General features: G+C 45.1%; 2 protein-coding genes across 5 annotated transcripts; both read left to right on the top strand.

The window, feature by feature from the left end:
* The first annotated feature begins 1,193 nt into the window (after positions 1-1,193).
* Positions 1,194-14,730, top strand: LOC121561637. The gene is made up of 11 exons (XM_045215495.1): positions 1,194-1,321; positions 3,479-3,561; positions 5,655-5,799; positions 6,888-7,012; positions 7,497-7,533; positions 7,723-7,997; positions 9,291-11,199; positions 11,255-12,932; positions 13,216-13,382; positions 13,726-13,813; positions 14,546-14,730. The coding sequence occupies exons 1-11, from the start codon at positions 1,301-1,303 to the stop codon at positions 14,728-14,730; spliced, it is 4,713 nt and encodes a 1,570-aa protein (XP_045071430.1). The 5' UTR covers positions 1,194-1,300.
* Positions 14,731-15,511: 781 nt separating this feature from the next.
* On the top strand, positions 15,512-23,248 carry LOC121564020 (2-hydroxyacyl-CoA lyase 1-like). 4 transcript variants are annotated; one of them, XR_006658691.1, is made up of 10 exons: positions 15,512-15,611; positions 16,016-16,092; positions 16,328-16,408; positions 16,568-16,640; positions 16,829-16,906; positions 17,083-17,177; positions 17,477-17,589; positions 18,196-18,331; positions 18,682-18,759; positions 23,230-23,248. XR_006658691.1 is itself a non-coding variant. In XM_045215489.1 (8 exons), exons 1-8 carry the CDS (start codon positions 15,561-15,563, stop codon positions 18,207-18,209), a joined length of 582 nt encoding a protein of 193 aa, XP_045071424.1. In that variant the 5' UTR covers positions 15,512-15,560; the 3' UTR covers positions 18,210-18,605. The 4 variants fall into 4 exon arrangements, 1 of the variants encoding a protein (XP_045071424.1); XR_006658690.1 differs by lacking the exon at positions 23,230-23,248 and adding an exon at positions 22,156-22,350; XR_006658692.1 differs by lacking the exons at positions 18,682-18,759; positions 23,230-23,248 and adding an exon at positions 22,156-22,350.
* The last annotated feature ends 1,861 nt before the right edge of the window (positions 23,249-25,109 follow it).

Raw genomic sequence — 25,109 nt, 5'->3', positions numbered from 1 at the left:
ATTTCAAAGAATTTCCATCCCCAATGGCACCCTATTCCCTTTATAGTACACTACTTAAGACCAGGGCCCATAGGGTTCTGGTCAAAAGTAGTGTACTCTATAAAGAATAGGGTGCCATTTAGATTTTGCATTTGTATGGCGACAGGACTTTTTACATTTGCGTTATTAAACCTACCTGTCCTTTGCCCTCTAGAAAATATTTTAGAAAGAATAAATTATTAATTCATGTATTCTTTCTTGTGATATTTATGTCATCATTTTGTGCCTTCTTTAGTTACTGAGGGGAGGTTAGGAGAGTAGGGGCAGCTGTATGAGCGAAAACAATGATGCACACTAAGTACTACAACGTTTGTGAAAAGCACTGATACTATTCCGAGGCAGAAAACATGCCTCCCTTGGAGAGGAGAAACACTGTAAACCAATGGTAGGACAGCAGCATTTAGATTTTCTTCTGTTGAAAAAAAAAATCTATATTATTTGTCTTGGTCTTATAATCAATGTATTTTGACAGGTTTTGCTTGCTTTAACTTCTTCAAAAAAATTAAACCACTCAATCCTTTTATGTGATTGCTTGTTCAAACCCCCGTTTTTGTCTCTTTTTGAAAATCATTTTAACTGGAAATATGTACAATACATAAATGCTATGTTCGTCAAATCAGGATCAGGAGGTTCACAGGTTTTTTTCGTGTCCTTTTTTTTTCTTTAAAAGGATGAAACTAGCATGTACATATGAAATAGTGACTGAATTCGAAACTCCCATGAATTCTTTCATTATCTGAAGATTGCTGTATATTTTATGAGTAACAAAATAAATAAATGAGTTATGTTATTTAATAATGAACCATGGGTTATCTGTTTTATGTGACAACCGCAGTATCAATTTCTAGGTGACAGTGGTGCTAATCCCAAAAGAAAGGCTACATACAACAAGGAACAAGAAGTCTATTGGCAAAATGATGACAATTGCATGTACCTTGGCCTAACGGTGTGGGTTATGTATTTTATTTTTCATGGCGTCCTCAACATTACAGTTTTAAGGGCAACAATAGCCTACATTTGTTTACAACTCGCAGGATTTCCATACGTGAGCTTTCAACAACACAGAGTGTTGCATCAGCACGAGATCGAAAGTGCGTCCAATCTGTACAGCATTGTTACGTCATCACTGATAAACGTTGAAACTGATCCGAAACCGCTGGAGCAGTTCAGTCTAATCCTCCCTAGTGCTGGAGGATTGCGTTTGTTTTCGCTCTGGATGCGCGTTCATTTTGGCAAGGAAATGTGCTGATTTTGCAAGGAGATGGAGAATAAAGAGTTCAAGGTAGGCATGTTATTTATTTTTAAATCTTCAATTATATTAATTACTGTGGATTAAATATTGTTTAACAAATGAAATAGTGTGCTATTCATGCTGTAATATCAAACTAGAAAGTCTATGGCCGGGGAGTCATTAGAGTTGGCTAAAGGTACAGTAAGTAGAATGTGGGTAAAATGGGGGTTATGACAGCGCCTTCATAAATACGTCCTAAATGGCACCCTATTCCCTATGTAGGCTAGTGCACTACTTTTGACCAGGAGCTAGTGCACTACTTTTGACTAGGAGCCATAGAAGGGTTGGCTGATGTCACGAAAATGATGCTCGCGCATCGATGGCCGGAAGTCGTGTATCTTGTTATGATTCTGAACCTCAGCTAACAACAAGCTGCCATGTGGGGAATCGTAGCTCTGTGGCATGTTTCAGCTCGTTGTATGGTGTTATTGATACCAAGTCTTGTTTTGAGGTGTTTTGACTGATATCATGTCTATGCAATGGCTAAAATTCGCTACCTAGCTAACCAACAACAACTGTAACAATGTATTTGATACGAGTTCATTGTTCAAATGTATTTATGTTTGCATTAAACATTTAGAGACTAAATATAGTTTACATGTTGTCTAAGTCAAACCCTGTCTATTTTGCCCCATAGTTGCATGCCAGTTTTGTTGCTAAACAACCAACCCCTCTATAGAGTGTTACAGTGGAGGTGTGATAATACCCATAAAACCTAGCGGTCAAACAGGGAAATGGTTCCAATCGTTTTTCCACCATTCATTTTTCCCATAGGCGATTTTAGAAACACATAAAATAAGGGCTGTATTTCGTGTAGGCTTACCCTGGCGTGACGTTTTTGTAACCATGTAAATCTCTCTCGGACAAGTTGACTTTTATCAGTATATTCGGCTCTATTTACTCTCAGATTCGAAAATGCTAATTAGCATCAAAGTAGACATCATGCAAAACTACAAATCCCTGCAAGCTCCTGCATGTCATCTCTAGCTGACACCTTTGCTAACGGGTATTGTGTCAATTTAAAACTTGCACTAGACAGTTCACAGAATTGTCCATTTAAAGAAATGCAGCCAATTTATTCATTACTACATTTAGCTAACATTAGATAGTTAATCCAGAGATTCTTACCTTTGCCTCGATCAGCATGATCATCATGGCATTTGTAGTTCTTTATGATAGCAACATTAGCAGCTAATAAGCATTACATTTTTGGGAGGTAAATACTGATAAGTCACCTTGTCCTAGAGAGATTTACACGGTTATCAAAATGTCACACCATGGTAAGCCTACACGAAACACAGACCTTATTTTAAGTGTTTCTAAAATCCCCAATGGGAAAAATGAATGGTGGAAAAACGATTGGAACCATTTCCCTGTTTGACCACTAGGTTTGATGGGTATTATGACTCATACTGTGGGACTCTATAGGGCTCCAGCCAAAATAAGTGCACTATATTGGAACTAGGGTGCTATTTCGGACACAAGCATAGATATGATGCATTATTATGTGACCATAGAAATAGAATCACTAGAAAGGATAGAGCCTCTGACCTTGGCAATTTGACTGGTAAACTGAACTGTACACCTGATATGATGTTCTGGTGATTCTATTTCTCTGAATATGATGCATTATGATGTGACAATGAGAGTTGGGTTAATGGTGCTCTCAAGGCAACTGGGAACTCGAAAAAAATAACTAGGTCAAATCATGTCCGTGATCTTCAGGTCGGAAAGTCGGAGCTCTAGAAAGATGCCAGAGTTTCCGACTTGGAATTCCTTTTTACATTTTGTGGTGGTAATTTTACCCCCTTTTTCTCCCCAATTTTTCGTGATATCCAATTGGTAGTTACGATCTTGTTATGATCTTGTCTCATCGCTGCAACTCCCCAGCAGGCTCGGGAGAGGTGAAGGTCGAGTCAGGCGTCCTCCAAAACATGACCCGCCAAGCCGCGCTGCTTCCGACTTGGAATTCCAAGTTGGATGACTGTTCAAAACGATTTTTCCCAGTCGGAGCTTGTTTTTTTTTCCTATTTCCCAGTTGTCTTGAACGCACTGAAGTCGGAAGTCAGAGATTTCCCAGTTGTTTTGAACACGGCAAAAGGCGACACAGTAGGTGACATCTAAACATGACTTTGTGCTGTCTTTCAGAGGTCAGAGGTCAGTGGGAATGACCTCACCCTCATAGACCTGGATGACCCCATCAATGAAGCTGATGTTATGAAGGAAGTCAGGTAAGTGATTTACACTAATGACACATCTGTGACTGGTTACAGGATCACATAGGCCTACAGATTCAGTAGTAGGTCAAAGGTCACCGCCTATGGAGAGGTAGGCCCAGAGCCATGTATTTAGAGAGTTGGGACATTGAGATATAAACTCAGCAAAAAAAGAAACGTCCTCTCACTGTCAACTGCGTTTATTTTCAGCAAACTTAACGTGTAAATATTTGTATGAACATAACAAGATTCAACAACTGAGACATAAACTGAACAAGTTCCACAGACGTGTGACCAACAGAACAAAGGGGGGGGGTCAAAATTAAAAGTAACTGTATCTGGTGTGGCCACCAGCTGCATTAAGTACTGCAGTGCATCTCCTCCTCATGGACTGCACCAGATTTGACAGTTCTTGCTGTGAGATGTTACCCCACTCTTCCACCAAGGCACCTGCAAGTTCCCAGACATTTCTGGGGGAATGGCTAAATCCTAGCCCTCACCCTCCGATCCAACAGATCCAGGCTCTTCATGGCAGAACACTGACATTCCTGTCTTGCAGGAAATCACGCACAGAACGAGCAGTATGGCTGGTGGCATTGTCATGCTGGAGGGTCATGTCAGGATGAGCCTGCAGGAAGGGTACCACATGAGGGAGGAGGATGTCTTCCCTGTAACGCACAGCGTTGAGATTTCCTGCAATGACAACAAGCTCAGTCCGATGATGCTGTGACACACCGCCCAAGACCATGACGGACCATCCACCTCCAAATCGATCCCGCTCCAGAGTACAGGCCTCGGTGTATCGCTCATTCCTTCGACGATAAACACGAATCCGACCATCACCCCTGGTGAGACAAAACCGCGACTGCGTCAGTGAAGAGCACTTTTTTAGCCAGTCCTGTCTGGTCCAGCGACGGTGTGTTTGTGCCCATAGGCGACGTTGTTGCCGGTGATGTCTGGTGAGGACTTGCCTTACAACAGGCCTACAAGCCCTCAGTCCAGCCTCTCTCAGCCTATTACGGACAGTCTGAGCACTGATGGAGGGATTGTGCGTTCCTGGTGTAACTCGGGCAGTTGTTGTTGCCATCCTGTACCTGTCCCGCAGGTGTGATGTTCGGATGTTCCGATCCTGTGCAGGTGTTGTTACACGTGGTCTGCCACTGCGAGGACGATCAGCTGTCCGTCCTGTCTCCCTATAGCGCTGTCTTAGGCGTCTCACAGTACGGACATTGCAATTTATTGCCCTGGCCACATCTGCAGTCCTCATGCCTCCTTGCAGCATGCCTAAGGCACGTTCACGCAGATGAGCAGGGACCCTGGGCATTTTTCTTTTGGTGTTTTTCAGAGTCAGTAGAAAGGCCTCTTTAGGGTCCTAAGTTTTCATAACTACCGTCTGTAAGCTGTTAGTGTCTTAATGACCGTTCCACAGGTGCATGTTCATTAATTGTTTATGGTTCAATGCATTGAACAACATTTTACATTTTAGTCATTTAGCAGACACTCTTATCCAGAGCGACTTACAGTTAGTGAGTGCATACATTTTCATACTGGCCCCCCGTGGGAAACAAACCCACAACCCTGGCGTTGCAAGCGCCATGCTCTACCAACTGAGCTACAGGGGACTAGCATGGGAAACAGTGTTTAAACCCTTTACAATGAAGATCTGTGAAGTTATTTGAATTTTTACGAATTATCTTTGAAAGATCCTGAAAAGGGGACGTTTTCTTTTTTTGCTGAGTTTATGTATACATTACATGACCCAGTAGATATCCATATGACAGCTGGCTCCCCATGGGCAATGTTGACATTTTAAACAATGCTATGTAACTGAACATCTATAATTAGAATGTACTTATAATGAAAGGATAAATGAAAGGCTCTAAGGCGCTAACATTGAGTCCTTTTAAAAGTTGGCAGAATTCTCTAAATATTTGGCTCTGGATAGGCCGAGTCATCTCAAGAGTATTGGAGCCATAGAATTTGAGTGATTCTATTCTAATTCTAGAATGATTCATTCTAATTCTATGATACTAATTCTATAATTGGAACACATCCTCACACTCACATTATAGCAGTGACCTAAGAGAGATTCCCTTTTCTCTATCTAGATCCCATAAAGATCACAGAGAGGCTGAGAGACTAACCAAGTTGGACGAGGCTGTTCTAGAGACAGATACCCCAACTCAGTCACAGGAGGTTGAAGGAGAGAGTGAGTTGGACGAAGCTGTTGCCATCCCATCTCAGTCACAGGAGGTTGAAGGAGAGAGTAAGTTGGACAAGGCTGTTGCCATCCCATCTCAGTCGCAGGAGGTTGAAGGAGGGAGTGAGTTGGACGAGGCTGTTGCCATCCCATCTGAGTCGCAGGAGGATGAAGGAGATAGTGAGTTGGACGAGGCTGTTGCCATCCCATCTCAGTCGCAGGAGGTTGAAGGAGATAGTGAGTTGGACAAGGCTGTTGCCATCCCATCTCAGTCGCAGGAGGATGAAGGAGAGAGTGAGTTGGACGAGGCTGTTGCCATCCCATCTCAGTCGCAGGAGGATGAAGGAGAGAGTGAGTTGGAGGAGGCTGTTGCCATCCCATCTCAGTCGCAGGAGGTTGAAGGAGAGAGTGAGTTGGACGAGGCTGTTCTAGAGACAGATACCCCAACTCAGTCACAGGAGGTTGAAGGAGAGAGTAAGTTGGACAAGGCTGTTGCCATCCCATCTCAGTCGCAGGAGGTTGAAGGAGAGAGTAAGTTGGACGAGGCTGTTGCCATCCCATCTCAGTCGCAGGAGGTTGAAGGAGAGAGTGAGTTGGACGAGGCTGTTGCCATCCCATCTGATTCGCAGGAGGTTGAAGGAGATAGTGAGATGGACGAGGCTGTGGCCATCCCATCTCAGTCGCAGGAGGTTGAAGGAGAGAGTGAGTTGGACGAGGCTGTTGCCATCCCATCTCAGTCGCAGGAGGTTGAAGGAGAGAGTGAGTTGGACGAGGCTGTTGCCATCCCATCTCAGTCGCAGGAGGTTGAAGGTGAGAGTGAGTTGGACGAGGCTGTTGCCATCCCATCTCAGTCGCAGGAGGTTGAAGGAGAGAGTGAGTTGGACGAGGCTGTTGCCATCCCATCTCAGTTGCAGGAGGTTGAAGGAGAGAGTGAGTTGGACGAGGCTGTGGCCATCCCATCTCATTCGCAGGAGGTTGAAGGAATGAGTGAGTTGGACGAGGCTGTTGCCATCCCATCTCAGTCACAGGAGGTATGATGTATTTTTCTATTACATGTATGACATTTCATTGAGATATTTTGTGTTTTAATGACGCAAAAATTGAATTCCAGCCTAACTCTGCTTTCTGTTGTCGCCATCAGGATGCAGTGGTGACATTCACTACCGTGACCCACAAGGATGAAACTTCCCAGACCAGCCTCACCCTCAGCAGGGGAAAGAGAAGCTACCCAGACCTACACACCTTTGTGCAGGACATGAAGGACGAGTAAGTTGCTCTTTGGCTTCCCCCATGCATCCCCTAGATATGTTCCCTATCTCAATTGCATACTCCTCGTGTCCTCTCTTCTCAAAACCCATTGGATGAGAAAGCCAGAGGTCCCGCCCTTCTGAACTTCTCATCCAATGGGTTTTGAGAAGGAGGCGAGGAGATTGAGAGTCTCCCATAGTCTCGGGCCAATACAAAGGACTCAACGGACCAAATAACCAATCAGGGATGTCTGGGTGTGGCCTAGTTCCATAGAGGTCCATCCATAACGTAGTCTAAGATAATAGAGGTAATGTCCATCCATAACGTAATCTAAGATAATAGAGGTAATGTCCATCCATAACGTAATCTAAAATCATAGAGGTAATGTCCATCCATAACGTAATCTAAAATAATAGAGGTAATGTCCATCCATAACGTAGTCTAAGATAATAGAGGTAATGTCATGTAGTTCATTGTGTACTTGCATTTATTTACTTTTCAGCCATTGGAATCTGCTGAGTGAGAATATGCGTGCCGGGGTGAGTTATAGTCACCTCCAAAGTAGTTAATGTTGGTAAAATGGACCAAACATTCATTTGTGGAAATCCTGCAGGACCTTTAATCCTGAACCACTGCTTTAATTGACTAGCTTGAGTAAATGGTTCTACGTTTTATATCAGTGCAGCCCCTTTAACAAACTAACTCTGTATGGTCTTTTAACATTGCAGATGAGCAGACATGAGTTTAGTGCCAAGTGCATGGGTATTGTAGCATGGGTGATGGAGTCTACATCCACTGTGGTTGTTCCCGCCCTTGACCTCACCATGCAGGTAGAGCTCTCTGATTCGCCAAGCTCTTCTGGATCAGGAAGTAATGAGGCAGGAGAGGTGACCTCTCTTGGCCGCAGCATCAGATTCAGCTGTAGTGGAGGACCCAGCAGGTGCACCAGCGCCAGAACCGCCTGCAGCACACGCACTCCCACGCCTTTCCCCTCCTCTCACAGGTACCTAGCCCTATCCCCTCCTCTCACAGGTACCTAGCCCTATCCCCTCCTCTCACAGGTACCTAGCTCTATCCCCTCCTCTCACAGCTACCTAGCCCAATCCCCTCCTCTCACAGGTACCTAGCCCTATCCCCTCCTCTCACAGGTACCTAGCCCAATCCCCTCCTCTCACAGGTACCTAGCTCTATCCCCTCCTCTCACAGGTGCCTAGCCCAATCCCCTCCTCTCACAGGTACCTAGCCCTATCCCCTCCTCTCACAGGTACCTAGCCCAATCCCCTCCTCTCACAGGTACCTAGCCCTATCCCCTCCTCTCACAGGTACCTAGCCCTATCCATGCCTCTCACAGGTACCTACCCCTATCCCCTCCTCTCACAGGTACCTAGCCCTATCCATGCCTCTCACAGGTACCTACCCCTATCCCCTCCTCTCACAGGTACCTAGCCCTATCCATGTCTCTCACAGGTACCTAGCCCTATCCATGCCTCTCACAGGTACCTACCCCTATCCCCTCCTCTCACAGGTACCTAGCCCTATCCATGCCTCTCACAGGTACCTACCCCTATCCCCTCCTCTCACAGGTACCTAGCCCTATCCATGCCTCTCACAGGTACCTACCCCTATCCCCTCCTCTCACAGATACCTAGCCCTATCATGCCTCTCACAGGTACCTAGCCCTATCCCCTCCTCTCACAGGTACCTAGCCCTATCCCCTCTACTCACAGGTACCTAGCCCTATACACGCCTCTCAAAGGTACCTAGCCCTATCCCCTCCTCTCACAGGTAACTAGCCCAATCCCCTCCTCTCACAGGTACCTAGCCCTATCCCCTCCTCTCACAGGTACCTACCCCTATCCACGCCTCTCACAGGTACCTAGCCCTATCCCCTCCTCTCACAGGTACCTACCCCTATCCTCTCCTCTCACAGGTACCTAGCCCAATCCCTTCCTCTCACAGGTACCTACCCCTATCCCCTCCTCTCACAGGTACCTAGCCCTATCCCCTCCTCTCACAGATACCTAGCTCTATCCCCTCCTCTTTTTGCAGGTCTTTCCTGTTATAGGTACAAATATCCATTCCAGATCCACTTAGTGAGAAATACTACTTAGATACTACACAACCACTCTAAAAAGTTTACTCTAAATGTTAATGTTTGGACTGAGTGTGGTTTGAGATGGTTCACAATGCTTCCTTTGAATAACAATAACAAGGTTGAGTTTGTGTCCCAAATTCTTGGATCATATTTTTTTATTTTGTTACCATGTACTATTAATTTCTGTTGTGCATTCTGCAGGTGTTTGACCTCTTTGCTGAGTGAGGACAAAGAGCGATATGTCTCCTCACCTGAGGGTGGCGATAGAGAGATGAGACACAGACCACACTCAGCACCACTGAGATCTGTGTTTGGCATCTCTGAGGACTCTGTCTTCGACATGGTCCAGAGCGGCCAGTCGCAGGGTGACATCGTACCGCCGCCCAAACGGAGTAGACAGGAGAAATACAGACCTAGCAAAATGTCAACGGACGGCAAGTTTATGATGGGTATTGTCGAGTTGGTTATAAACCTTCTCAACTCCAGATTGGCTGAGCTAATGCGAAGTGTCAGTCAGGGAACTCTAGTTCTGCTGACTGGAAGTATCTCAGCAAGTCAACAGTTTGCCCAAGAGATGCTAAGCATGGCGACTTCTAAGATGTATTCCCATGCCATAGAGCATATTGCGCTCGGCCACAAGTCTCCCCTTGAGTTAGAGAGGGAGCTTGAGGCCATCTTGGGTCCTCTGGCTGGACAGGTCATAGTCATCATCATAGATAGCATCATCAAGGCAAAAACCAACGGAGGAAATGAGGGGAGAGCGACCAGCCCCTTGACCTATTTTCTAACTGCCATTTCGGCAGAAATACAAAGCCTAGTGGTTCACAGATCGGCTAGCAGACCATCCACCAGACTGTCCAACAACGACCCACTGCTGAACATTTCCAAGTCGAAGGTCTTAAGATCAGTTCTGCTCAAAATGGCAGAGCTCTTTGGCCAAGGTCCAAGTGAAACCTGTCTAGTTCCACTAGTCCAGAGTCAGTCCAACAACTCCATTTCCGACTGGACTGTGAATGCAGGCACCATTCATCCAAGTACATTTCTGTCCGACAACAGAGTGACAGAAGTGTCATCCGATGTTGTGGATCTTGTACTTGAGGTTTTTTGGATAACAGGATTTTTGGATAACAGGAACCCGTCAAGGCCACAGAGTGCCTGCTCCCACAACTCAGCTAGTGGAGCAATAGATATGAGAGCTCTTGCTGAGGACTTGGTCAGACAGGTGTCTGTCAAACTCAGCCCATTTGTCTCTGAGAGTCAACTCTCCACCATGTCCATGACAGATCTGTCATCATCTTTTTCTGACTCCACCTTGAAGCAGTTGTGTTCTCGCTCTGCTGTTGCTCTGGCAACTGCCTGTCAAGCAATCAAAACAGAGCTCGAGAACCAGAGGCCTACCAACCTGGCAGCCAGAGACCTACTATCGTCTCTGGTAGAGACCATTGAGGACATGGATATCTCTGACATCCTCCAGGGCCCGTCGGCCATTTTGGAGGAGGCTGCTGTGATAAAGCACCCAGAGATGTCCACCTCGACAATATACAGATCTCTGCTTCTCGACTCATCTCTCGCCTCCTCTAAGATGGTCACTGAGAGCATTATCTTCAACAACCCATGTCCATCAGAGGAGAATGTGAGTATTCAGAAGGAGCTCCCTGCTGATAAAGTTAACATCCTCCATGGTCAACCAGTGGAGGAGTATATTGTCAAAGCTGAGCAATGCATCATTCAGGTCATTCAGGATGCAGCTGTGACATATACTGCTGCGCTGGATAGAACCGACTCTTGTGGGAAACTGTCGGAAATCCTATCTGTCCATGTTTCCTCAGAGAATATTGAGGAGGCATCCTCTGATCTCTTTGGTGGAATTATTTCCGACCTGCATGAGGTATCTAAGGTCAATAAGGCCTCCATGCGTACGAAATCAGGTCGCAAAATGTTTTGGGTGGAAGTGAGTTCAGGTTCCCAGATGATTTATACCAAAACCCTGGACAAACTAAGGAAGCTGTTCACCTCCCACCATCTCACTGAGGGAAAAAATACTCCTGTGCAAATCGAGCTCTCTGCAACTGGACTACTTGTAACTGAGGCCACTGTGGAGGAATCTCCTGTACCAGAAGACAGACAGTAAGACCCCTTCTAAGTTCTCAGCCTCAGCCCACCAGCTCACCCTCGACACCTGCACTAAAGGGGTAATCAAACAGGTGATCTCGGTGCTGAGGGTGGACACTTCAAAGGAAGACTGCTCCGCTTCCGTTGGGGAGAGCACGTCAAATTCATCCTTCGACTTCAACCAGAAGTTGGACTCGATAATTTCGAAATTGGAGGACCTCACCATTTCGAGTGACGTGACGTCAGCCGAGATTGCCACACTCACGCGATCTCTTAGTGCAGCCAGCAGAACCTCTAACATTTCCATCCAGAGCTTTCACAGTGCTGAGTTCCGAGCTAAGGCCAAACACATTGTGAGTGAGACCATTCTCAGAGCTGCTAGCAAAGCCAGCCATTCTTTGCTACAGAGCATGCCTAGCACCACCTTCTCACACCATGCGGTTTCTACAGCCGAAGATATAGTAAATATTATCATGCAAGACCTTGAAAGTGTATCCCAGTACACTGTGGATGACGCAGACTCCTTCCCACAAGGAGAGAAAAAGCTGGAGTCCCAGCTCAAACCCAGAGTTGTCTTTGACAACTTATTGGATGCTGCTCAAACCGTGTACCACAGAGTAAAGGATAGACTGAACATCTTTTTCTCTTTTCCACCAGTGTCAGTCACCACAGCCAAATATGTGCTGGACTCCACCCCTGTGGAGACACTCAGACGTTCTAAGTCCGCTGACACTGCTCTTGTTGAGGACAGGAGCCGCCCTCCGTCTGTGAGAAGTGAGAAGCCTTTGTCAAAAGTCTGTTTGGCTAAAAGGTCTAAAGCCCTTGTGTCTTCGAGTGGCTCTTCAACAGACCACCATGTAATTGACACATGCAGTGAGGATGTCACTCTGCCCACCAGGAGTATGTCAGTTGTGAGCAACAACAGTTTGAAGAGAGCCTCTCCTCTCCACGGCAGTGGATTGAGTGAAAGTTGCAAACCTCTTGTGGCTCTAAAAGACGTAACAGTGGCAGTCAGCCAAGAAGGCTTTAGCAAAACTGCAAAGAAGACGCTCAGCTTGATCCTAAATGTGATCAAGTGTAGAGTGGCCAACTCTGAGAGTTCATCTGTTGGGCAGATTGCAAGTGAGGAGTGTCTGATAGCCACTAACATGTTAGACTCTGTACTGGAGAGCCTTGACCAGTTGCCTGACATGAGCGCTGCCGATGAGATCACAAGGACAGAATCCCATACCTCTATCGCAATGGACGAGACAGGTTCACGGTCAACGCTTGTGAGCCAACAAGAAATAAACATATCTGACACCAATATCATAGTGAAAACTATAATGGACACATTGAAGACGGACGACCCAGAGATGACTTCAGCAGAAGAAAATCTGGATAGGCTCCTGTCAGTTGAAGCCCTTCAAGGTGCGTCTGGCAACCTGATTGCAAAGGTCCATGGTCTCATTCAGGAGATAACCATAAACCGCCAGCTTCAATCCATGGTTGGCCACAGAAGCCTCTCTCAACCAGCGCTGCCTAAACCAGCCCTGAGGAAGCTGTCAAAGGACGATGCCTCAGAGCTCATTTACAACTTTGCCCAGACTTCTGTTAGGAGACTCCTGGGGCAGTGTATGGGAAGGCCTATGCCACCATCGGCTGAAATGGTTTTGGATCAGGTCATCAAGTTGATGACAGACGTGGTGATGGACAGCCTGACTTATGTGTCCAAGTCTACAATGGAGGATGGTAAGTGAAAGTACCTATTTTCATCTGCATAGGACTTAATTGTAACATGATGCTCAATACATTGCGTTTTATGATGTAAAATTCACTGGTTTTGTCCAAAATGGCACCTTCTTCCATATTTAGTGCACTATAAAGTGAAGAGAATGCCATTTGGGATGCAGTGACTGACTTCAATGGCTGCGTCCTCTTCTCCCAGTTATTGTACACAGGTCGGTCACACTAGCGTGCTCTTCTCACTCAGACACCAGCAATGCCACAAGTGACATCACTCATGGTGTTGTAGCTGACCTTAATGCTACTGAGGAATTCCCTGCCAGGAGCCTTAGCCCGGCTGATGTAAAGGCTGACGGCATGGCCCGCCTTCCCTCTGCCAGAGGGGAAGAGACTAAGAAGAACAGGAAGTGGCGTTTCCTACCGAAAATGCATAAGTTTCCAAAGATCATGATTAAGGTAGGGTGCTCTGTGTTTTGAGATTACCTCTGTAAGGCAGGGCTGACATTTACCCTACAGATTCACTACACCCCTATTGTCTCTCAGCATTAGAACAATACTGTTGTCATTGTCTTTAGGAGGTTGAGTGAGGACGCTGTAATGCAATCCTAATACACATGGGAGAGAGTCAATGGCTATGTCCCAAATGGCACCCTATTCCCTATATAGTGCACTACTTTTTACCAGAGCTCTCTGGGCCCTTGTCAAAAGTAGTGCCTTACGTAGCTGAATAGGGTGCCTTTTGGGATGCACACTCTGTATTTTACACAGGCTCAGTTGTCCTGATGTGTTTTGTCAACAGCTGTTCAAGACAAAAGGGGAACCGAAGAGACACCCTAAACAGGATGCACTGCCTACCAAACGTCTCAGAGAGACTCATATTTCACAGGGTAAGTGATAAGCATCGATAATGTCATATTGATGTATCACCCTATGACAAGCTTGTTAAAACAGTGACAACAGATACAGGCAGACCGACGGACAGACATGCAGACAGACAGGCAGACTGACAGGCAGACGGACGGGCAGACAGACAGACAGGCAGACAGAAAGACAGGCAGACAGGCAGACAGACAGGCAGACGGACGGACGGGCAGACAGACAGACAGACTGACAGGCAGACAGACAGGCAGGCAGGCAGACAGAAAGACAGGCAAACAGGCAGACAGACAGACGGACAGGCAGACGGACAGGCAGGCAGACAGACAGACAGACAGACAGACAGACAGACAGACAGACAGACAGACAGACAGACAGACAGGCAGACAGACAGGCAGACAGACGGACAGGCAGACAGGCAGACAGGCAGGCAGACAGACAGGCAGGCAGACAGAAAGACAGGCAAACAGGCAGACAGACAGATGGACAGGCAGACGGACAGGCAGGCAGACAGACAGACAGACAGATTGACGGACAGGCAGACAGACAGACAGACAGACAGACAGACAGACAGACAGACAGACAGGCAGACAGGCAGACAGACGGACAGGCAGACAGGCAGACAGGCAGACAGACAGGCAGACAGGCAGACGGACAGGCAGACGGACAGGCAGACGGACAGGCAGACGGACAGACACAAACACACACATTCATTTTCTGATTATGAAATGTTCTTATGACAGATGCTGAGTTTGAGGTTCCAGAGGTTCCATCCCCTCCCCCTCCCAAGGAGGACCTGACAACCACACCGGCCCCTGCTCCCCAGGAGTCCCAGTCCCGTAAACGCCCACTCATAGTCAGGGTGTTACACGCTCTCTCCAGAGCCATCTCCAAACCATTCAGAGGAGCTTCTGGGAAGAAGAATTAGCCAAATGCCTGATTTTATTAATATGATATTTTAATCAGAGCCTTTATTTAATAAAACATTACTGCATTGATTTCTGTCTATAGTAGTCTTCATGTATGTGCAAGATAACGGTAAAGTACTTCAAACCACATAGTCAAAAGTATTCATAGTGAAGTACCGTTTATGATTATTGATTGTGGAAATACACATAATACAGAAAAGTTGTTGTCACATATAAAGACAGACATAAAGGAGAACTCCGTAGACCAGTCACATTCTCAAGCCATAACTAAATCCATGAATGGATCTCCTAGAAGATGACAGGAGAACATTTGTAACACTTTCTATGAAGCCTATATCTATAATGCATACACTCAAATCATTTACATTTTACATTTTAGTCATTTAGTAGAAGCTCTTATCCAGAGCGACTTACAGTTAGTGAGTGCATACATTTTTTTTTCCATACTGTCATACACTCATAATGACTTAATTGAGTTAAGTGTTAAGTAAAGTGCAGTTATAAACACATAATGAGGGCTTATTATGTATTTCTTGCAATAAAAAAAGAAAAATGCTACTAGTTTATTAAATATTCATGACTGCTATTGCACGGCTCATGTCCACACTTCTGTACAATAGGGGGCAGTAATGCACCATAACGTTGGATGCCAACTGCCTATAAACCCCACTGAAGAAGAAAAAGCTACTCATGTAATGCACGCTGGAAAGCAGACAAAAACTAATGATTTGCAAGAGTTCTAAACACGATTTATAAGCTACTGAACAACAAGTTCAAGAAATCATTGCTAACCGCGTTTGCACTTTGAACAGATTTCTCGACAATAATAATGGAAGATGTGACTGGGGCTCAGCTCATTGCAGAGGCACTAAAAGCTCAGGTGAAGTGTGTGCAATATATATAAAACAGTGTTATACTGTGTAACCGTGTTGCTAATAATATATTAGTCGCTGATCATGTCCTTGGCAGTGAGAATGTAGCACTACGAGTTGTGAAAGTGTGCTATAGGTCATTGCACTGGTATAGCTAACTATTAATATTGTTGTAGAAAAACATTTAGATGTTTATGTGGAATAGTATATGTTAACACCCTTGTTGATGCATGCCAATGTGTGTGTCAATGCAAAGAAAATCTAAACTACATTGTAACAATTCATATACAATTCAGTATGAAAATGTATGCACTCACTAACTGTAAATCGCTCTGGATAAGAGCGTCTGCTAAATGACTAAAAATGTTTAAAAAAAGGTAAATATACTGTATCTACATGTATCTCTCTACAGAATGTAGAATATATGTTTGGAATAGTTGGTGTTCCAGTCATTGAAGTAGCTATGGCAGCTCAAGCCTCAGGAATCAAGTATGTGGGAATGCGCAATGAACAAGCCATAAGCCACCTTTTTATTACTAAACCAGCTCTCCCCAAATCATGTGATATTAACTACCCGTACATAGACTACAGGAGCGTGTAGTGTGTGAGGGTCAGTTTCATAGCTTTTTTGCATTGCTAATTATGTCTGCCTGTCTGTCTGACCCTTTGTGTGTCTGTCTGCCTGTCTTCCTGTCTGTCCCTCTGTCTGTCTGTTCCTCTCCAGTCCAGGTGCGTGTCTGGTTGTGTCTGGACCGGGACTCATCCATGCACTTGGTGGAATGGCCAACGCTAACATGAACTGTTGGTATGCTAGAACTCCACAAACAGAAGACCCTACTACTCATGTTCAGTGGTCCTTTCAAAAGAAGGGATGCTATCCGCACACTGCAAAAAATGATCTGAGGACTCCAAACTATCTCAGATTGTCAGTTGATGTCATTGTGTGATACCTCTCTCTCTGTAGGCCTGTGATTGTTATTGGAGGCTCCTCCGATCAAAACCAAGAGACCACTGGGGCGTTTCAAGAGTTTCCACAGGTACCGATTCAACCATGATATTTCTGACTTTTGAACATTAGGGGGTTGTTTCCCAGGACACAGATTAAGCCTAGTCATGGCCTAAAAAGCAAACTCAATAGAGAATCTCTGTCTGGGAAACTGGCCCTAGCAGTTTAATTGCTGAAAGAGGAAATCATTTGTTATTTGTGGTCCTCTTTCTCTGTCAGGTGGAGGCATGCAGATTGTACAGTAAGTTCTCTGCTAGGTCTAGCAGTCTGGATATGATCTCCTCAGTGGTAGAGAAGGTATACAGTCTACTCTGACTCCCTCTGTGTAGTCCTCTTCATATCATTTGGTATCACCTGCAATTGTCTGTTTTCTGACCTCTAATTTTCCAGCTTAGCAAGGTACCTTAACTGCTTCATAAGAGCACAGCACAGCCTTAATTGATCTGAATGGAAGGGTGTTTGGTCTGTCTAAGGCAGCACGCACTAGCATGTATGGACGTCCAGGTGCTGTATACGTAGACATATCTGGGGACATGGTCAATGCTAAATTGGACAGGAGCAGAGCCAGGTTAGTGGCCATCACTGTCTTTCATCCATTTAAAATGTATACTAATGTGTTACTGTTGAATATGTATACCTCTGAATTCACATCACCGTAGTCATTTTTATTTTATCTTGTTATACCTTTTAACGTCTGAAGTGAACCAGAAATTAAATTACTTAGAAAATATAGCACTATATCAAAATATTCTCATCAGAGAATAGCAATAAGCCTCGATAGACCTTCATGGTTTATTTACATATGCAATAAAGTTGCTAGGTAACATGTTTAATGTTTGACCTATTATTTATTATTTCCTTTGTCAGAGAGGTGCCCTGTAGTCCACCTCCTCCTGTGAGTATGGCTGACCATATGGCGATCACAGAAGCACTGGCGGTCCTGAAAGGAGCCAAACGGCCTTTACTCATCATTGGCAAAGGTAGGCATTGCTTTTTTAATAGCCAGATAATCTGGGGGAAACAGAACGAAAATCTTGCATAATTGCGTCAGATACTTGGATAAGGTCTGGGGAGATGTTAAGAGAAAGATACTAACGCCACTTGCGAACTCTCCACCCCCCTAAACGGAAACTCTCTGCAAGTTTCCGGCAAGTTTATGGGCCAAATGTCCCCTCCCGTTCTGAAATTGAAAAGATGCGAGCACCTGCGAAATCGGGATTTGTCCAAATGATTAGTGGTGAAAAATCAGCGTACCGGAACAAAGTTGTCACATCCCAGTCTGTTGACAGACGCTACTTCCAGTTATGTTACGTGCGTCTGTCCAAGAGAGATCAATAGCCAGATGAGACGCACTGTAACACATATAGCACTATACCACGGTTCAGTTGAAAACTGGGCCACGTTCAGTCGACAAATGTTGTTGACATGATTTCTCATTCTACCTGTCCGAGAGGCACGTTCGTTATACATGCTATATTTCTATCTGAACGTTGCACAACGTTTTGCTCAGCTGAATGCATCCCAGTTGTGAAGGCCAGTCTGTTGAAATCCGTGTGGCAGTGCCCTCTGTCTGTGTCCCTCTGCAGGTGCAGCCCATTGAAGAGCAGAGGGGGCTCTGAAGGAGCTGGTGGAGGGGTGAGACCTGCCCTTCCTGCCCACCCCCATGGGTAAAGGGGTGCTGCCTGACGATCACCCCAACTGTGTTGCTGCTGCCCGCTCCAGGTCAGCCTCTCCTTCTCTCAGCTGGCATCATATTCATGTACAGACCATTGACTGTATAAGTAGGACCAAGAATTTCCCTGACCATTTGAACGGACCAGGAAACTCCTGAAATCCCTATCTATAACTAGTCTCTCCTGGCCAGGTCATGTCAATGTAAACTGGTGTCAATCAAACAACTACACTACTCCTATAACTAGCCTCTTTTCATTACATTTTGTTTTGTCCCTGCTCTCCTCCTCCTCTCTTCCTATCCTCCTCCTCCTCTCTTCCTATCCTCCTCTTCCTCTCTTCCTCCTCCTCCTCCTCCTCTTCCTATCCTCCTGGTTCTATGGTCTTGGTGGGGACTGCAGAGCTCTGCTCCAGTCTGATGTTGTGGTCCTACTTGGTGCCAGACTCAACTGGATCCTGCACTTTGGCCTTCCCCCCAGGTTTGACACCCAAGTAAAGGTCATCCAGCTAGGTCAAAGGTCACCAGTAGGGTTTCTTTTTTTTCCTTCTTTTTTTCGGATTCCAGATTTTCTGCTTATTCCGTTCTGATTTCTGGAATCTTCCAACAGGGATTTCTGGGAATTTTGGGAAAGTAACTGTAATTTTGCAACCCTAGTCACAGGTCATTTCATAGTGAACTACAGTTCATTGTAACCAGGTATAAAGGTATTTGACTCAGTCTATTGGATTTAGTCTATCAATTATATATATACAGTGGGGGAAAAAAGTATTTAGTCAGCCACCAATTGTGCAAGTTCTCCCACTTAAAAAGATGAGATAGGCCTGTAATTTTCATCATAGGTACACGTCAACTATGACAGACAAATTGAGGAAAAAAATTCCAGAAAATCACATTGTAGGATTTTTAATGAATTTATTTGCAAATTATGGTGGAAAATAAGTATTTGGTCACCTACAAACAAGCAAGATTTCCGGCTCTCACAGACCTGTAACATCTTCTTTAAGAGGCTCCTCTGTCCTCCACTCGTTACCTGTATTAATGGCACCTGTTTGAACTTGTTATCAGTATAAAAGACACCTGTCCACAACCTCAAACAGTCACACTCCAAACTCCACTATGGCCAAGACCAAAGAGCTGTCAAAGGACACCAGAAACAAAATTGTAGACCTGCACCAGGCTGGGAAGACTGAATCTGCAATAGGTAAGCAGCTTGGTTTGAAGAAATCAACTGTGGGAGCAATTATTAGGAAATGGAAGACATACAAGACCACTGATAATCTCCCTCGATCTGGGGCTCCACGCAAGATCTCACCCCGTGGGGTCAAAATGATCACAAGAACGGTGAGCAAAAATCCCAGAACCACAAGGGGGGAGCTAGTGATTGGCCTGCAGAGAGCTGGGACCAAAGTAACAAAGCCTACCATCAGTAACACACTACGCCGCCAGGGACTCAAATCCTGCAGTGCCAGACGTGTCCCCCTGCTTAAGCCAGTACATGTCCAGGCCCGTCTGAAGTTTGCTAGAGTGCATTTGGATGATCCAGAAGAGGATTGGGAGAATGTCATATGGTCAGATGAAACCAAAATAGAACTTTTTGGTAAAAACTCAACTCGTCGTGTTTGGAGGACAAAGAATGCTGAGTTGCATCCAAAGAACACCATACCTACTGTGAAGCATGGGGGTGGAAACATCATGCTTTGGGGCTGTTTTTCTGCAAAGGGACCAGGACGACTGATCCGTGTAAAGGAAAGAATGAATGGGGCCATGTATCGTGAGATTTTGAGTGAAAACCTCCTTCCATCAGCAAGGGCATTGAAGATGAAACGTGGCTGGGTCTTTCAGCATGACAATGATCCCAAACACACCGCCCGGGCAACGAAGGAGTGGCTTCGTAAGAAGCATTTCAAGGTCCTGGAGTGGCCTAGCCAGTCTCCAGATCTCAACCCCATAGAGTTGAAAGTCTGTGTTGCCCAGCGACAGCCCCAAAACATCACTGCTCTAGAGGAGATCTGCATGGAGGAATGGGCCAAAATACCAGCAACAGTGTGTGAAAACCTTGTGAAGACTTACAGAAAACGTTTGACCTGTGTCATTGCCAACAAAGGGTATATAACTTAGTATTGAGAAACTTTTGTTATTGACCAAATACTTATTTTCCACCATAATTTGCAAATAAATTCATTAAAAATCCTACAATGAGATTTTCTGGATTTTTTTCCCTCAATTTGTCTGTCATAGTTGACGTGTACCTATGATGAAAATTACAGGCCTCTCTCATCTTTTTAAGTGGGAGAACTTGCACAATTGGTGGCTGACTAAATACTTTTTTCCCCCACTGTAGCTTCTCTATAAGTCTTTGTGGTCTCTCCAAATAATGTCATGGCTGTCTTAGTGCTGTACAGTACATCTATATTTAAGCAATAAGGCCTGAGGGGGTGTGGTATATGGCCAATATACCACGTCTAGGGGCTGTTCTTAAGCACGATGCAACGCGGAGTGCCTCGATACAGCCCTTAGCCGTGGTATATTGGCCCTATACCACAAACCCCAGAGGTGCCTTATGGCTATTATAAACTGGTTACCAACGTAATTCGAACAGTCAAAATACATTTCAAATCAAATCAAATCAAATTTTATTGGCCACATGCGCCGAAATACAACAGGTGCAGACATTACAGTGAAATGCTTACTTACAGCCCTTAACCAACAGTGCATTTATTTTTAACAAAAAAGTAAAAATAAAACAACAACAAAAAAAGTGTTGAGAAAAAAAGAGCAGAAGTAAAATAAAATAACAGTAGGGAGGCTATATATACAGGGGGGTACCGGTGCAGAGTCAATGTGCGGGGGCACCGGCTAGTTGAGGTAGTTGAAGTAATATGTACATGTGGGTAGAGTTAAAGTGACTATGCATAAATCATTAACAGAGTAGCAGCAGCGTAAAAGGATGGGGTGGGGGGCAGTGCAAATAGTCCGGGTAGCCATGATTAGCTGTTCAGGAGTCTTAAGGCTTGGGGGTAGAAGCTGTTGAGAAGTCTTTTGGACCTAGACTTGGCACTCCGGTACCGCTTGCCGTGCGGTAGCAGAGAGAACAGTCTATGACTAGGGTGGCTGGAGTCTTTGACAATTTTGAGGGCCTTCCTCTGACACCGCCTGGTATAGAGGTCCTGGATGGCAGGAAACTTGGCCCCAGTGATGTACTGGGCCGTACGCACTACCCTCTGTAGTGCCTTGCGGTCGGAGGCCAAGCAGTTGCCATACCAGGCGGTGATGCAACCAGTCAGGATGCTCTCGATGGTGCAGCTGTATAATTTTTTGAGGATCTGAGGACCCATGCCAAATCTTTTCAATCTCCTGAGGGGGAATAGGCTTTGTCGTGCCCTCTTCACGACTGTCTTGGTGTGTTTGGACCATGATAGTTCGTTGGTGATGTGGACACCAAGGAACTTGAAGCTCTCAAACAGTTCCACTACAGCCCCGTCGATGAGAATGGGGGCGTGCTCAGTCCTCTTTTTTTTCCTGTAGTCCACAATCATCTCCTTTGTCTTGGTCACGTTGAGGGAGAGGTTGTTATCCTGGCACCACACGGCCAGGTCTCTGACCTCCTCCCTCAACGTGACCCATGTTATACGGTCAGATATACCACAGCTTTCAGCCAATCAGCATTCAGGGCTCGAGTCACCCGGTTTATAAAAGGGAACGTGTGTGTGTCAGCCTTAGCATTATGTGGTGGTGCCTGGTTATTTCTGTTGTGTTTAGCTTGAGGTTTGGCCACTCCTCCAGCTGCTGTTACATGTGTCACGCACGGCGCTCTTCCTGTCGTGTCGTTGCTGGTATGTTGTAGTAACGTTCCACATACGTTATTTATGTCAAGGTCAATGTCAAGGTTGATCTGTGTGCTGAGGAGATGGGGAACAACGTGCAACCTGCTGCTGCTCTCCTGGGGGACATCAATACTATTGTCAAGCAGGTAACACAACACAGTCCTGGGGGACTGGAGATCCTGGTTTGAATCCAGGCTCTGTCGTAGCCGGCCGCGACCGGGAGACCCATGGGGCGGCGCACAATTGGACCAGCGTCGCCTAGGGTAGTGGAGGGAATGGCCGGCTCAGTTCGTAGAGCATGGTGTTTGCAACGCCAGGGTTGTGGGTTCGATTCCACGGGGGTATGAAAAAAATAAAGTAACGTATGCACTAACTGTAAGTCGCTCTGGATAAGAGCGTCTGCTAAATGACTTAAACATGTTAAATGTAGAGGGCCCCGTAAACAGTTCCACAAACGTCAGCATGAGTGCGCTGACTGTGGAAGCACTAATCAATGGACCAAAGCTCACTGTCAGATGCACCAGCTGTCCGTCAAGTGCTTTTCTCCGGGCCACATGAGCTTTGACTGTAGTGAGGCTGGGCAGCGACAGAACCCTGGATGTGGACAGACTGGCAGGTCTCAGGAAAACTAGAAAGCCTCCGTTCTGAGGAGGGCAATGTGGGGCATTCTTATTTTTCCTCCACTGATGATGATATCCAATCTGTTTATTCTTACTTTTGTGAGTCAGTACCCAAGAACAACACAGTCATTTTTCAGAACACAATGAGAATTACTCAGAATGACAGTTTGTTTTACACCACTGTGCTAGTACAGGATAAAGTTGAGCTGAAGGGGATGTTAGATAGTGGGTCCATGGCTACTACTCTGCGCGCAGATATTGTACCTCGGTTGAGGGAGGCAGGAGTGGTAGAGGGGAACTTTCTAGCTCCTTCAGACATCATCCTGGTGGGTTGTGGTGGGAACAAACTAGCCCAGTGGGCATGTGTGACTTAAAAATTCAACTTTATGGCTTCTGTTATGTAGTCCCAGTGCTTATTGTTGATGGGCAGGTTGATGAACTCATTGTGGGAACTAATGTGTTGAAGTCTCTGATTAGACAGTGAGTTTCTATGCGCTCACGCAGGTGCCCGAGAGCTGTGGCTGCGCCAAGGGCTAAGCTATTGTGTGTTGTCTCTTCGTGTACAGGTATGTCATTTATTTTGTCAGAATTATGTTGTATATCATTTTACTTGTATTGTATAGTGTGTTGTTAGGCACTGAATGTGTGCATGCAGCACCTGTTCTCTTTTGCCTAACCTTCAACTAGCAAGGTACCCGAGAGCTGTGGCAGCACCAAGGGCTAACATCATTTTTTTGTCTCTTCGTGTGCAGGTCGAATAAAAATTATCCAACCATCAGAATTCCAGTTGTGGCAGTGTCCTAATTAAAAGTACACAACGCAGAACGAACCACGCTACATATGCATAATGATGTAGTAAACAACATCGCTCTGCGTGGGAACTTTTGGTGGGGGGGAAGTAGCCTTTATAAGTCTCCATGGTGGGTAAAGACCATCACTTCGTTATCTTGTTGGGAATAGTAATAATTTGTGACAGTACGCATTGTATTAGTCTAACGGTTGTTTTTAATTTAGTTTCTCACATTAAACAGACATTTGAGAAGGATTTGAGAAGCGAATTGCTTGCAGTTGTACCTATGAGACACAGACACACTAAAGCTGTACAGTGTAGTTAGAAAAGTCAATTTACATTATTTGCAGATGTGTTCCCTTTTATTTACAAATCGAAAAATGTAACATTTGAAATGAATGTGGCAGAACAGTTAAGCATAGAGTTCCTGTGGAAGTCTTCTCCTTCAGTCTTTTTGCCTCCTATGCCTCGTTTCCTATTAGATGGGATTTTCCCAATGCCAAGTTCACCTGAGACAGCCGCTATCCAGTGTCATGTGTTGCTGAATTACAGATCTCGCTATCCCAATGTCGCTGCTGTCCATGGTGCTGAAATATCCAATCTCGGCTATTTGCATACATAGGACCATCCACACTTGACACGACACACAGAAGTTAATGCTAATATCACACACACTTTTGAACATTGCACAACCTGCAACAAGACACTGAAACAGCAAGTTTGTTTGTTTCTGAATAAAGATGCGAAGAATGAAATCAATGTGTGGAAGGAGATTGGACAATGTATAGGCATTCCCTATAGCTGTATTTGACGGGAGCATGATCAGATTGCTTTGTTTCAGCCAGAATGGAAATTTGGTCTGAGAAACTATGCCCATTATAGCATGACTATTTCAGACAGAATTCACTTAATATTGTCTGTAAAAATATAAATAAGGCAATGTTTATATGACCCCCTTTCAAACATTCACATATGTATCATTTTCTTGCAGATATGCAGTGCATTCAGAAAGTATTCATACCCCTTAACTTATTCCACATGTTGTTTTCTTACAGCCTGAATTCAAAATGGATTCAATTATAATATTTTCTCTCACGCAGCTACATACAATACCCCATAATGACAAAGTGAAAACACGTTTTTGAAATTTTTGCAAATGTATTGGAAATGAAATACAGAAATATCTCATTTACATAAATATTCACACCCCTGAGTCGATTAAAGCTGTGTCTTTCTGGGTAAGTCTCCAAGAGCTTTGCACAACTGGATTGTAAAATATATGCAATATACATTATATAGACAGCAATTTTTTTTTTTTGCCATAGGTTTTCAAGCCGAATTAAGTCAAAACTGTAACTAAGCCACTCAGGAACATTCAATGTCATCTTGGTAAGCAACTCCAGTGAATATTTGGCCTTGTGTTTTAGAGAGTGTGCGGAAAAAGTGTGACACCACTCCGGCCCCCAAGGACAGGAATTGTCCATCCCTGATCTATATGGTAGGAACAGTACCAGACCTGAATGAATGTGTCTGTTTTGAATATTCACGGAGACAGAATGATGTGGTTGATAGCAGAGACGTCATGCCCAAAGGG

This window comes from Coregonus clupeaformis, unplaced genomic scaffold (assembly GCF_020615455.1).
Source record: "Coregonus clupeaformis isolate EN_2021a unplaced genomic scaffold, ASM2061545v1 scaf0457, whole genome shotgun sequence".
NCBI lineage: Eukaryota > Metazoa > Chordata > Actinopteri > Salmoniformes > Salmonidae > Coregonus > Coregonus clupeaformis.
This window is presented reverse-complemented; position numbering and strand designations above follow the sequence as displayed.